The sequence below is a fragment of the Chinchilla lanigera genome, unplaced genomic scaffold (genome assembly GCF_000276665.1).
Source record: "Chinchilla lanigera isolate Chin_1 unplaced genomic scaffold, ChiLan1.0 scaffold00024, whole genome shotgun sequence".
Classification (NCBI taxonomy): Eukaryota; Metazoa; Chordata; class Mammalia; order Rodentia; family Chinchillidae; genus Chinchilla; species Chinchilla lanigera.
In genome coordinates, this window is record NW_004955425.1 from 729,925 (window position 1) to 742,775 (window position 12,851).

General features: G+C 44.8%; 1 protein-coding gene across 1 annotated transcript; it reads right to left on the minus strand.

Annotated features, from left to right (window-relative positions):
- Window positions 1-7,581: 7,581 nt before the first annotated feature.
- Hhex (hematopoietically expressed homeobox) lies at window positions 7,582-12,851 on the minus strand (the record flags this gene model as incomplete). The annotated part of the gene is given in 4 exon segments (XM_005386084.2): window positions 7,582-7,905; window positions 10,127-10,177; window positions 10,388-10,566; window positions 12,560-12,851. Coding segments are annotated over 4 exon segments (744 nt in total), but the record flags the coding sequence as incomplete, so codon positions are not given.

Sequence of the window (12,851 nt, forward strand, 5' to 3'; positions counted from 1 at the left end):
GCTGTTATTTTCTGGTATATTTTAAATTAAACTCTTGACTGAAAATGAGAAGTGTGAATTGGACATTGAATGAAATTGCCAAGTCTGAAGGGAAAGATGGCCAATAAAAACCACAGAAGCACTTCCTCTTTAAATATATGCCAGTAAGAGCAGGGTGGGGGAGAACATCTTTTCATGCCTGTTTCAGCTTAAACAGATGGAAACCTATGCTCTCCCCACGGGCGGCCCCTGTCCGGCACAGACTTTCTCTAGCTCTTGAAACCACTACTTACTATGATGTCTGCCGCACTCTTGCAGTCGTCTCGGAAAGCCATGTTTCTGTGTAGTAAAAGAATAGGAAATGTAACGAGGCTGCAGGGCTTGGGGAGGGAAGAAAATCTCTCTTCTCTCTTTAGGGGATGGAACACAGCTTTCACTTTAATTCTGTACTATAGAATTTATTAAGTGCTTAGTGCACGCCACAGTGCTAGATGCTGGCAACATGTAAAGCACGGCATTGGTATGTTCAGAGTCCTTTGTGGAACACACATCAATGTATCAGACAGAATAAATATGATATTAAGCAGTTTAGATGTTGAGGTCAAATAACAAGGACCAGAAGCAGACTTTTTAATGCTTTGAAAGTTTTAAAGTATGTCTTATTATGCTCATTTCCCCCAGAAAACCAGAGGGAAGTGGTGCCCAAATTGCCTCAGTTTCCCAGTCTAATACTGTGCTACATTCACAAAAATTGTCTAACCTGTATATTCTATTGTAATCCCTTTCAGATCTAATGACATACTTAAATTAAGGAAAAAGATTAGATAAGATGAACAAAAACCTCAATTTTCTTCTCATGGTAAGAATAATACCTGACAATACCTTTCAGGAGTGCAACAGATTAAAAGAGGAAGTTCTTATTACAACATTGACTGAGCATAGTAATTGAGGTCTTGGCTTTTACTTCTTGGTGACAGTTTCCTTATCTAGAAAATGGGGCTGATAACAGGATCTACCTCATAGAGTTGTTTTAAGTATTAAATAAAGCATGTAAAGAATTTATATAGCTAGGTGTTGTGGCACAGGCCTGTAATCCCAGCACTCTGGCAGGCTAAGGCAGGAAGATTGCAAGTTTAAGCCCAGCTCTGGCAATTTAGCAACTTGGTGAGACCCTATCTCAAAAAAAAAAAAAAACTGTAAAAGGCCTGGGAGTGTAGCTCAGTGTGAAGGCCCTGGGTTCAATTCCTAGTACAAATGAACAAACAAACAAAACCAACAAAAACTGACCTTACATATATGCATATATGTTAATTTGTTTCACACACAGTTACCTAGAACCTATTTTGTGTCAGTCTGGAGATATACAGCAGTGAACAAAACAGACCAAAATTCCTACTTTCAGCAAGTGTGGTGGCGCATGCCTATAATCCCAGGATTTGGGAGGCTGAGGCAGGAGGATCACTGCAAGTTCAAGGCCGGCCTGGGCTACAAAGTGAGTTTAAGGCCAGCCTGAACTGCATAGCAAAACCCTGTCTTAAAAAACAAAAAAAGACAAACATCCCCACTTTCAGGGCATTAACATAACAGTGAGGAGAGATATATAATAAATCAGTAAAAATATTACATCTAAGTGTAATAAGTGAATAGAGAAAAAGTGAATTATGGGAGGGGACAGGGAACAGGTATTGGTGATTGTAAACAGGATGGCTGGGAAGGCCAAGCCTGAGAGAGAGAGTCACGGGGTTACTCAAGAAAAGAGAGTTCCAGACAGAGGAAACTGCCAAACCCAAAAGCAAAGCATGGCAAAGAGACCTACATGCCCAGAGGGGCAGAATACAGGTCCAAAATTCTTTACCCAGACTTCCACCATCCAAAGACTTCTGAGAATTCCATGCCCTTTCAACTTCATGCCTGGGTACACGATTATCCCTCTTCTAGAACAGCACTCTATTTCCTCTTCTCTGCATTAGGAGCTCTTAGCAGATTCTACCCCAGCACCCTGTGCCTACCTCTTCTTGCAGTATCTCTCCACAGCTTCTTTACACCCCTAGTGCTACTAAGTGTCTTGGCCCTCGGAACACTGACATCGTCATGATGCTAGTATCATCACTTATCTCGGTCCCCCCCAAAATGCTAAAGGACTGTTCCTAGAGGGATGGAAGCAATATAGGACTCCAACCACATCTCCTGCAAACAAGATTCTCACTTCAGCTGAATGAGTTTTTTTCCTTTGTCTTTTTGTACCGGGAATCGAACTCAGGATCTTATACTTACCAGGCAGGCACTCCGGCTGCTGAGCTATATCCCCAGTCTCTGACTTCAGCTGAAAGTTGAACATTTCTGCATAAAGAAAATGTCAGCCCTAACAGTGACATCTAATGAATAGCAATCAGTCATTTTCTATTCTTATAAGAAAATAAACTAAATGAGGATAAGGAATCTGGGGGGGGTTATAAATAAAAAGAAGAAAGAAAATTGGAGAGAAGGGGAAAGATGGAAGGACGTAATTAAACTATAAAAGAATAATATGCACGAAGTCGCAACAAACTCAACAGACATCTCTCTTCCTACAATTATTTTTTTTTTCTTCCTACAATTATTTATGAACATGGAAAGGAACCCTCTACCATTAACTCTTTCTGTACTTGTTCATCTGAGATGTGTTTGAGGGAGTAATGAGATTTTCTAATTTGTAAGATCTTTTTATGGAGGGAGGTGAGGGGAGCAAAAGGGGCATAAACAAATTATGACGTGTTGTGTACATGTAACCACCTCCACAATGAATGGGATCAGTATGTGCTAATAACCATGTACTAATAAAAATAAGAAAAAGATTTTTCAGTAATTCCAACCTCCCTTTTCAGATTAAAAAAGGTTGTAAAAAATGGTTAGAAAATATGCACTAAAGAAAAAAAAATTTTTTTAATTTTTTTTATTTATTTATTTATTTATTTATTTATTGGTACCGGGAATTGAACTCAGGACCATGCACTTGCCAAGCAGGCACTTGTGCCGCTGAGCTATATCCTCAGCCCTTTTTAATTTTAAAGAGAGTAAAAATATGGAACACTTCACGAATCTGCATGTCATCCTTGCGCAGGGGCCATGCTAATCTCCGTATCCTTCCAATTTTAGTATATGTGCTGCCGAAGTGAGCACTAAAGAAAAATGTTTAAAGTGGTAAGCAACTCCATTGGCTTTCTCACCTGAAACGGACAATGCAATTTCTTTTCTTTTTCTTCTTCTTCTTCTTTTTTCCTTTTTCTTTTTTAAGCCACCTACACAGGAAAGTGTTCATTTGCCTCGAAAACCTTGTAGTGACCCTGAGGCTCCAAAGTCAAGCTCCTCCACAGGCAGGAAATGCCTTTGCCAGCTCCAAGGTCTCCTTCCAGCAGCGCTCTCCATTGTCTAGTTTTTGTGTACATCCAACTTCTGAAGAGGCTTTCCCACCTGCAACTTCAAATCAAAGAGCTATCTTGAAAGAGGGACGCACTGCTTTTCTGCCTAACATGTGGCACCCACTGGATGCCAGATAACAGTGGCACTCCTGGAACTGAGGTTAATTCATGCATATATCCTGAGGCCTTCAGTCAGCAAGGGGGGTGCAGGGAACTTCATCTGCCTTAGTTCCATCTCTGCTCTTTTCCACCACTGCACAAATTCTGTGGAGACAAGGCTCCCTACAGCCACATCTGAAGGGGTAGCTGCTATTCTGTAGACCTTCTGGAGCTGATACTTTGGTGGGTGAGAGGAATCTACAAAGTGTTTATCATCAGAATTTAACAACAATGTCAAATAAACTTAATTAACTTTAAAAAACAATATCAAAAAGTGTGTCAAGAGACAAAATTAGATTAGACACAGAGAATCCAGCTGGGATTTCTTGAAACCCCATGAGATGAAAAGTAAATGTTAACAGAACATGCGATTATTTTGACCACAAGATACCAAACTCCTAACCATTGAGAAACATCTTGGGTGTCTGATTTTCCATATTCTGTCCCGTGTTACTGTTAAGTCACGTAACTATCACTTCTAATCAAAGATGTAAAGGATCATTATTAGATTTTAAAGAGAAATCAAAGGGTGAGCTTTTAAGTGGAATAAGAATTTTGGTGCATTCTGTCCCCAGCGAAGTGCATCCCCCCACCAAGTCCAGATATACACGCTTGCTTGAATCCCTGTCCTGCCCCCATTAACTGAGATGAATATTCACAGTAATAAAACCACAAGCACAAAGCTTGTCAGAAATGTTGAGAGAGAATAGGTACTTTCACTATCGGAGATGGTTTCCTCTTTTCCCACAAGATGTCTTATCAGCTTTCACCCTGAGAAAACCATAAAAGTAAAAAAAAAACAACCCTTATGCAATAGTTCTCTAAATAAAATACTACACAACAGGCTAGTCATCCCTAAAAGTGATGTTGTTTAAAGAGTCAAAGTACATCATCCAACAAAATCAATATCCTATTAAGTTAGCAAGGTTTCTGAATATCAAAGAGCAACAAACTGAATAACTTAAAGTATAAGTACACGACCCAGGGGATTAATCACACACTGTCATGGTGAAATTAGGGCAATTCTTCCAATCATTAACGTTTTGCTTACAAAAATGTGCTTTTCTGTTTGTCTTTCTGCTAAATGATAACCATTTTCAAGTTGAATCTCCTGATAAAAAGAGTTAAAAAACAAGACAGGAGCTGTGCTGTAAAGGTCATACATGCCGCTTCAACATGAAATAGCCAAAAGACAAACAAATAAAAAATGCCTGGATTGTAGGAAGAATTTGTAAATATTCATTGGCAGTCTGCGGTGGGGCACTTTTAGAAACGTTAACGCCAACTTGTGTCCTGAGAATACTGTACCTCTTCCACTTAACACGCTCTTGATTCTTAAGGACATGCTTAGTTCAGACCGTGAACAGCCTGAAAAGAACTAGGGTTAGTTTTAAATTGGAAAGCAGCCTGGTTTCAGGGACTTGTCAACTTTAAAACAAGACTTCATCCCTCAAGTTTTTGACTATCAATCAATACATAAGTTGGTGTTTCACTGACTAATAGTCATGATACAGTTACTCATAAGAATAAATATTAACCAGAGGTTATCTGCAGAGGCAAAACACACATACAGATTTCAGGATTACTGTAATTTAATTCTAGGTCCACAAGCTTTCCTTCCATTCTCCAAAAATCTGATGCAGACAGTCCCATTTTCAGATAAGACTGATTATGGCCTTTGAAACCTTGTAACTTGGAAGGCAGGGTCTGGAGCTTGGAGCCAGCAACTGATGGGAAGGAAAATTCTCCCACTTGGTGGCTATTTTGGTCTCCAACAATGAGAAAATGTAGAATGGGGGGGTGGGATCAAGAGCATGAACTGAGTTGGCAAATGGGAAGCAAGGGGGTCTTGTAGATCAAGTAGACTATCTTTGTTCTACAGACATGAGCACTGAGGCCAGGAACTAAAACTCCAGTGTAAATCTTCAAGTTTCCAGGCCTACCCACACCTCTCTGCCTAAGAATCAGTGCTCATATTCTCAAAAATCAAAATGACCTGCAGTTCGGAGCAGCGAGTATTTATTTTTTGTTTGTTTGTTTAGAAATCTACGGCGAAAAGATGTGACAATCTGCTAAGAGTCTGGTTTCTTCATTGTCTTGGCCTGAGGGTCCACCTCTGGGGAGTCACCCCTTGTCAGTCAGATCAGGATAGGGCCACTCTGCTCCAAGCCCTCATCCAGTTCCACGGCATCTAGAGAGTTCCATGGAGGCTAAGGCTAGAGGGGTAGATTTCTGGACCTCTTCCTCACAGTCTTTGCCACTGTTTTTTTTGGAATGCCAAAGATCTGATGGCTCAGCTAGGCGGGGAGCTGGCTGCAGGCTATCCATACCCAGGGCTGTCAGAAGCCTCCGCTATGTCCGCCTGTGCCTCAGGATCTTCCTTTTCCCAAGTTTCACAATAAACCTTCACGCACCCTGAACCCACCTCTTCTCAGGTACTAAACCTCACTGCTACGGAAGATACTCCCTGCTTCCCACAATCTCCCTCCTCTTCCCCGCAGCTCCAGCCCCCAAACCAAGGTGAGCCGTCCCACTCGTCCCACGCGCTTTTTCCACACTAGGTGCACCGCAGTGTTCTCAAAGTGTGCTCTGGCGCTGAAGCTCTTACGGGAACGCGACTTCCCGCTCCCACCCTAACCCTCTCAATCAGAGCTGTAGGGATGGGGCAGGGACCTCCAAGCCCTGTGGGTGATTCTGAAGCTCGCTCAGCAGGAAAATTGTGCTTTGGCGCTGCCTCTGGGCTCGCTCCCCGAAAGCCCGGCCTAGCCCAGCAGAGGGGGTTCCGGAGACTCCAAGGATGATGCAGTGTTGACTCACTTCGGTCAAGGACAGCGAGCGGCTCGAGCCAGCCTTGAAGCGCAGGAGAATCGATGGGTTCCTGCGGACCCGCGTGGCAAGCCAGTTGGGGCGCGATGGGGAGGGTGTAATCCAGCCCCGAGAAGACGCACCCAAGGCACCCCTACCCCACACAGCTCCCTGGCAAACACTCCAAACTCACGTTCGAGCGACCCTAGTCCACCACACCTGTCTCCTGCGCACGGAGCAAGAGCCCCGAGAGCTCGGCGACCCAGACTCGACCTGGACTCGAGGTCCCAGGCACCCGCCCGCCTGGCACCTCGAGGCGCTCTAAGAACAGGTGTGCTTGGGTTTTCTTTTTTTAAACCAGAAAATGCAATGTCCGATGAGGTCAGTCGTCCCTAGGACAAATTTATTTTACAGACAATTCACTCATTTTTTAAAATTCTGGCTTTTTTTACAGTGAACAATTCTATATACACACACATTATAGACATTGTTTGATATAAAACACATTATCTACAATCTACTTACACTAAACCTGAAATTTCTAGTTCATCTGAGATTGTTAATCACCGATGAGTTAGTTTCTCTGCCTGTAGGACAGTACTATCCTTTTAACACTTCGCTCCAACAGGCACTAAGTGATAGTACAAAACGAGCATTTATCAACTCTGCTCCACAATGGTTGTGAATTTAAGGCAACAGTTAAGAATATCATATAAAAGTAAAGACTGTTTCCTTTTAAAGTACTCCAGGTCTGCCTGAAATGTGGGCCCCTTCTCCAAGGCACTGGATTTGGGGGTGCTTTCCACTTTGCCACTAAGTAGGCTGTAAATACAGATTATAGAAAGTCATTCAAGAAGAGCCCATTAAAACCTTTAAAGTTATAACTTAAAAAAATTTAACAAAAGTTCAAAATTACTTTTTATAAATAGAAATAACAATTTACTTTTTTCTAAAAAGGAAAGAGGGCTTGAATTTTTATCGAAACAACCTAAAATCAATACATACACCATTTGTTAAGTTAAAATTAAGGCTTCAATGTAGGTTTGCTAATTAGCCAGTGCACCTAATATTTTTAGGTTTCCAGAACACTAGAAAGTGGGTTTTCTTTTTTTTTTTTTTTTTTTTTTTTTTTTTTTTTTTTTTTTTGGTTTTTCTCTGGTACCGGGAACCGAACTCACAACCTTGCGCTTGCCAGGCAGGCGCTTTTGCCGCTGAGCTAAATCCCCAGCCCCGAAAGTGGGTTTTCTTTTCTCATATAGTTTTCCAGTTCTTCTGTGAAGAATTTCTATAGCATAATGTTATTTCCCAGTCCCGTTTTTTAACATGCCAATGCTGGTGACCATCATCCAGAGTTAAAATAGCTTTTATCGCCTTCAATGTCCACTTCCTGATCAGAATCCTCTGAAATCTCTGAGTCAAGGTCTTCCTGGGAGGCAGGGGAGGGTGAACACTGTGAACTATCCAAAGAAGCACCCGTATTCTGTTCACTGGGCAAGTCTTGCCTCTGGTCACAGGGATTGTCCAAACTTTCCAGTTCCTCCTTTTTATTGCTTTGAGGGTTCTCCTGGATAAGGGGATGAAAATGGAGATTGGTAAGATCATGAAACATGGACAAGAGGTAATATCAAAATGTCTTTTCATCCTGCACCACCCTTTTTTAGTTTATTAAATGTTTTTAATTATAACCTTTTCATTCAGAAAATACCTGCTTGTGATACTTCTTGATTTGAAAGAAATAAAAGTATAAATCACAAACGTAACTGTAAATGTACTGTATCAATTGAACACTAGATCCTTTTTTGCCTAGTACACCATTTTTGGAATGACACACAACAATGGAACATAATAAAAATTTTTCTCGGGCCGGGGATATAGCTCAGCGGCACAAGCCGCTGCCTGGCAAGCACAAGGTCCTGAGTTCAATTCCTGGTACCAAAAAAAAAAAAAATTTTTTTTTTCTCTTCAAATTCTTGTTCCTTGAATTTTCCTAGGTAACATATGAATTTCATCCCAAAATTCAGAAAATTGCAAACCTCAGCATAAATGGACTAGTACCATCCTAGATCCATGGTCTTAAGATTCGTAAAAATTTGAAGGAGAGAACTCAAATCACAACAGCTGCACACTATCTTCATTCTTGAAATATTTAAATCTTGCCAATCAACAGCTGTCTTCTAGACATTTTAAGGAGAACATTAGGGGTTGGGTCCTGTACAAGGCCCTGGATTCAATCCACAGCCCCCACCAAGTGGTGAATTAAGAAAGTTTCCAAATTATTAGATTGAATTCTTTTTCATTCATTTCCTAATATAAATTTATGAACACATACACACAAGGATGTAGCGAATGACAAAATCATGGCAAAGAAAAATGCAGAACTAGAAGAATGTTGCTGAGAAGGGAGAGAATTAAATAAAATTTACTTTAAATCTGGAGGCAATTCCTGAAAAATACTCCCAGATTACATAGAAACCACTAATTTAAAAGTCCCTGGAAAACTAGAATCAAGCCTTTGAACAAAAAAGTTAGTGCTTGTGCTTGTCTAAATTCCGTCCTTGTCTAAAATGGACATTAACACTACATAGAAGCATAATATGATATACTGTTTTGTTTTGTTTTGTTTTGTTTTTTGTCTTTTGGAGACAGGGTCTTGCTATGCAGTTCAGGCTGGCCTTGAGCTCACTTTGTAGCCCAGGCTGGTCTCAAACTTGCAATGATTCTCCTGCCTCAGCCTCCTGAGTGCTGGGATGACAGGTGTGTGTCACCACGCCTGGCAGATATACTGTTTTGTAAAACCAAACAAAATAGTACATTTAAGTTTCAACTGTGTAACAAATGCACACAGTCAGAGCCTGAAAGGAAATGTGCGAATATTTAAATCATGTTAGAATAATACAAATATAGGAATTTTATTTTCTGTTTCAAAAGGTCTTTCTTTGGGATACCACCTTGTTTTAATGGAAAAGTAATGATCAATAAATTTAACAATCTACATTAAATTTCCTCACTCAAATTATTGTTTCGAAATATTGTATTTATCATTTAAATTGGAAAATTAACAATTCAGCAATTGTCAGATAACTTTGGCAACATATCTAGATGAAGGTATCAAAAACAAATCTTTAGCTTTCAAACAACAGAACTTCTTTAAAAACTGAATAGGCCTTTCCTTTTTATCACGTATTGTCTAACAAGGGCACTGGAAGAAAGACTGTTAGAAATTTTAAACTACTTTCCCAACAGGCTTGGATATTTTCTTATATGTTTTATATTTATTGTAAGAGTTGGCATTGAATGGAAAACAATTTTTAAACTCTTTGATATTTAATTCTTCTTAAAGACAGCATAAACAAGACTTAAAGGTGTTTGTGTCCTTTTATTTACCCTTGAATTCTGCCAGGTTTTATTATGGCTGTGTAAATAACCGAAACAATTTTCTCCCAAAGATAACTGCTTAAGTCATTTACTGTCAATTACTTTATCTTTCCTGCGTTAATTAGATAAACAACATATGGGTTTATAAAACAATTAGCTGGGAGTTTTACTAGCCAGTGTGTGAAAACCCAAGCATAATTGATATAGGAACTGCATTAGGTGCTTTTAGCATTACTGCCACCTGAGCAACTCATCCTGAATTTCAGCAGAATTATTTGCCTTTTTAATCAAGGTGAAGAGGTTAAATAGTCTCTCCAATGACTCTTGCATACAACCCATAACAGGCCTCGCGCTGAGATAACATGATACAAATATCTATCCCCATAGAAACAGAACTACGTCGTCTATACCTGTTTTAGTCGTCTCCATTTAGCGCGTCGATTCTGAAACCAGGTTTTGACCTATAGGAAACAGAAAGAAACCTTAGCAAGAGGCCAGAATCCCGGAGAAGGTGGGCAGGAGGGGAGAAGGATCAGGGACTGGGGAGCCAACCAACCCTTCAAAGGCTGAGCAGCATCGCAGTGCAACGTGGTTTCCCCGCCCCCTGCTGCCCTTGGTCCTGGGGACCCTCGCCCCCACAGGTGGCCTCTGCGGGAGCCGAGGGCGCGTACCTGTCTCTCGCTAAGCTGTAGCATCTTGGCCAGACGCTTTCGCTCAGGCGGGGAGAGGTATTTCTGCGTTTCGAACTTCTTCTCCAGCTCGATGGTCTGGTCATTGGAGAACCTCACCTGGCCACCTTTCCTTTTATGCAGAGGCCTCTGCAAGAAGGGACTCCAGAGCACGGGTTTGCCTAGCGTAAGGAGAGCCGCGGTTAGCAAAGCCCGGAGCTGGAGCGGGCCGGGCCACCCCCAGACCAGCCTGGCGGTGGGGTGATGGAGGGAGGGAGGAGGCGACGCAGGGAGCCACTCGCCCTGACCTATTCTCGTCCCCAGCGAGGGGAACCCACGCACCCCAGCAACACAGAGAGTCACGCAGCCGAGCACCGAAGTCACAGCCACAGTACGCACAGCACCCTTCACACTCGGACACACAACTAGCACGCTTAGGACTAGAGAAGAACACGAATCTTTTCAAGCCCACTGTGGGCTGGACTTAGAACACCAGGACAACTCTTTCCGCAATCACTCTGGAAGTTATGCAAAACTTCTTGCACCCCTCAGTTCCCCCCTCGCTGAAAGGCACTTTCCAGGGACGCCAGCGCGCGTTCTGGGGGAGCGGGGCTGCCGCAGCACCCTCAGCCTGGCTGCGCGGGAGGCGCCGGCGCGGGGAGCCGCGCTAGGCCGCGCGCGGCCTCCAATCCTGGCCCGAGGGCGTCGCGCCTCCTCTGATTTCACACCCGGCCCGCGGGGGCGGCCTGTTAAAGCCACCCCATAGACTATGGCAACATTTCCGTCAATGTGTTTCCTGTTGGTCTATCTCGAAAAACCCTTTGCTTCCTCCTGCGCGGTCCCAGAAGTAACCCAAGGAAACCCAGGGCGCGCTCTGCGAAAACGTTCGTCCCCAAGCCTGGCCCGACTGAGGGTCCCCCTCCGGCCCCTAGAGCGGACAGAGCCGGGGGACCGTGGCACAAAACCCAGGAGGCTGGGACATAACAAATAGCCTCTTTAGACAGTGTAACTCACACATCCCGAATCTGGTTAGCGTTGAGAAGCCAAAGTGGACCGGGCTAGAGACCCCGCTATTATAATGCTGACCACGCTGCCAGTAAGAGTTGATTTAAAACCCTGGTGGCCCAGGGGAAGGGTCTCATTTCCTGAACTACCCCAGGGCTTCAGATCCCGGGGGCCCGAGGACCACCCGAGTCCAGACATTGGTGGCTTATTTTTTAGGCCGCGCACGACGCGACAAAGCCCGCAAACTGCCCAGTGTGTGCGCTGCCCTTCCGAACTGGTGCCTGGGGTCTGCACCTTCCTGGCCTACAGAAGTGTCTGTCAGTCCGTCCGTCGGTGCGTCTGCAGGCCTGCACCTAAGCGCTTTGAAAGCTGGCATTGTTTTTTCGAGATTTTGCTTGCGTCAGGCTTCAGACTGGTGCAAAACAGCTTCGAAAAAAAAAAAAAAGGAAGCAACTGGTTATTTTAGCTGCCATAAAGTCACATCCCACACAGAGGAAATGAACAATATCAGAAAAACGGATCCTGGCTATCAGAAGTCGAGTGTTTCCTGAATTTGTCTGTATTGAGGATGTCGATAAAATAATCAGCAGCGTGCACTACTCCCGGGGAAGGGTCTGCTTCATGCAGCCAGGAAAACACTTAACAGCTTCTGAAACCAGATTTACTCCTATCGAGAACTCAAGATTTCCTGTATGAACGGAAAGGGTCAGGCTCTTTCACTGCACAAGCTTGTTGAACCAAGTCCAACCCGGTAACCGCCCGGGCCGGCAACTATCCCTGCCCCTCAGCGGCAGGCCTGGGGTGCCTGGACACCGCCCTCCCCGTCCCTGTCGTTGCCCGCGCCCCCGCGACACGCGCTGCCCTCCGCAGCGGCCCCGGCCGCGGCTCCCGACGCCCTCCCGGGCCCGCGCGCCCGACGTCTGCAAGGTGCAGGAAAACCAATCTGAGTCACTGTGCGGTCAGCCGGGCTGCGCGCCCCGGGGCTCGCGCCTCGGGTCCTCAATCCTCGCGCGCGCCCGAGAGCCGCTTTTCAATCGTTTCGGCCACAGCCTTCAATCCGCCTCGCCCCTCCGCCCGCCGCCTCCCGGGCGCTGCCACCTGCCGGGTGGCGCCTTCCTCGCGTCCTCCTCGTCGCCCCGGCTTGGCCCCGCCGTGACCCGGCCGCCTTACCCAGGGGGTCGTGGCGGAGCAAGGCGTGCGTGTAGTCGTTCACCGTCCGCGGGAAGGGGTACAGAGGGCCTCCGAGGCCGCCGGGGCCGTAGGCGGCGGCCAGCGCGGCGGCGGGGTGGTGCGAGAAGGCGGGGTGGATCGGCGTGGGCTCGTACACCGGGGTCCGGTAGGAGGACACGAGGCTGGTGAAGGAGGAGTTGGGGGACGGCAGCGTGGGGGCGGGCGTGGGGGCGGCGGGCCCGCGGCCCAGGATGTCCTCGATGTAGAAGGGCGTCGGGTGCGCGGGCTGCAG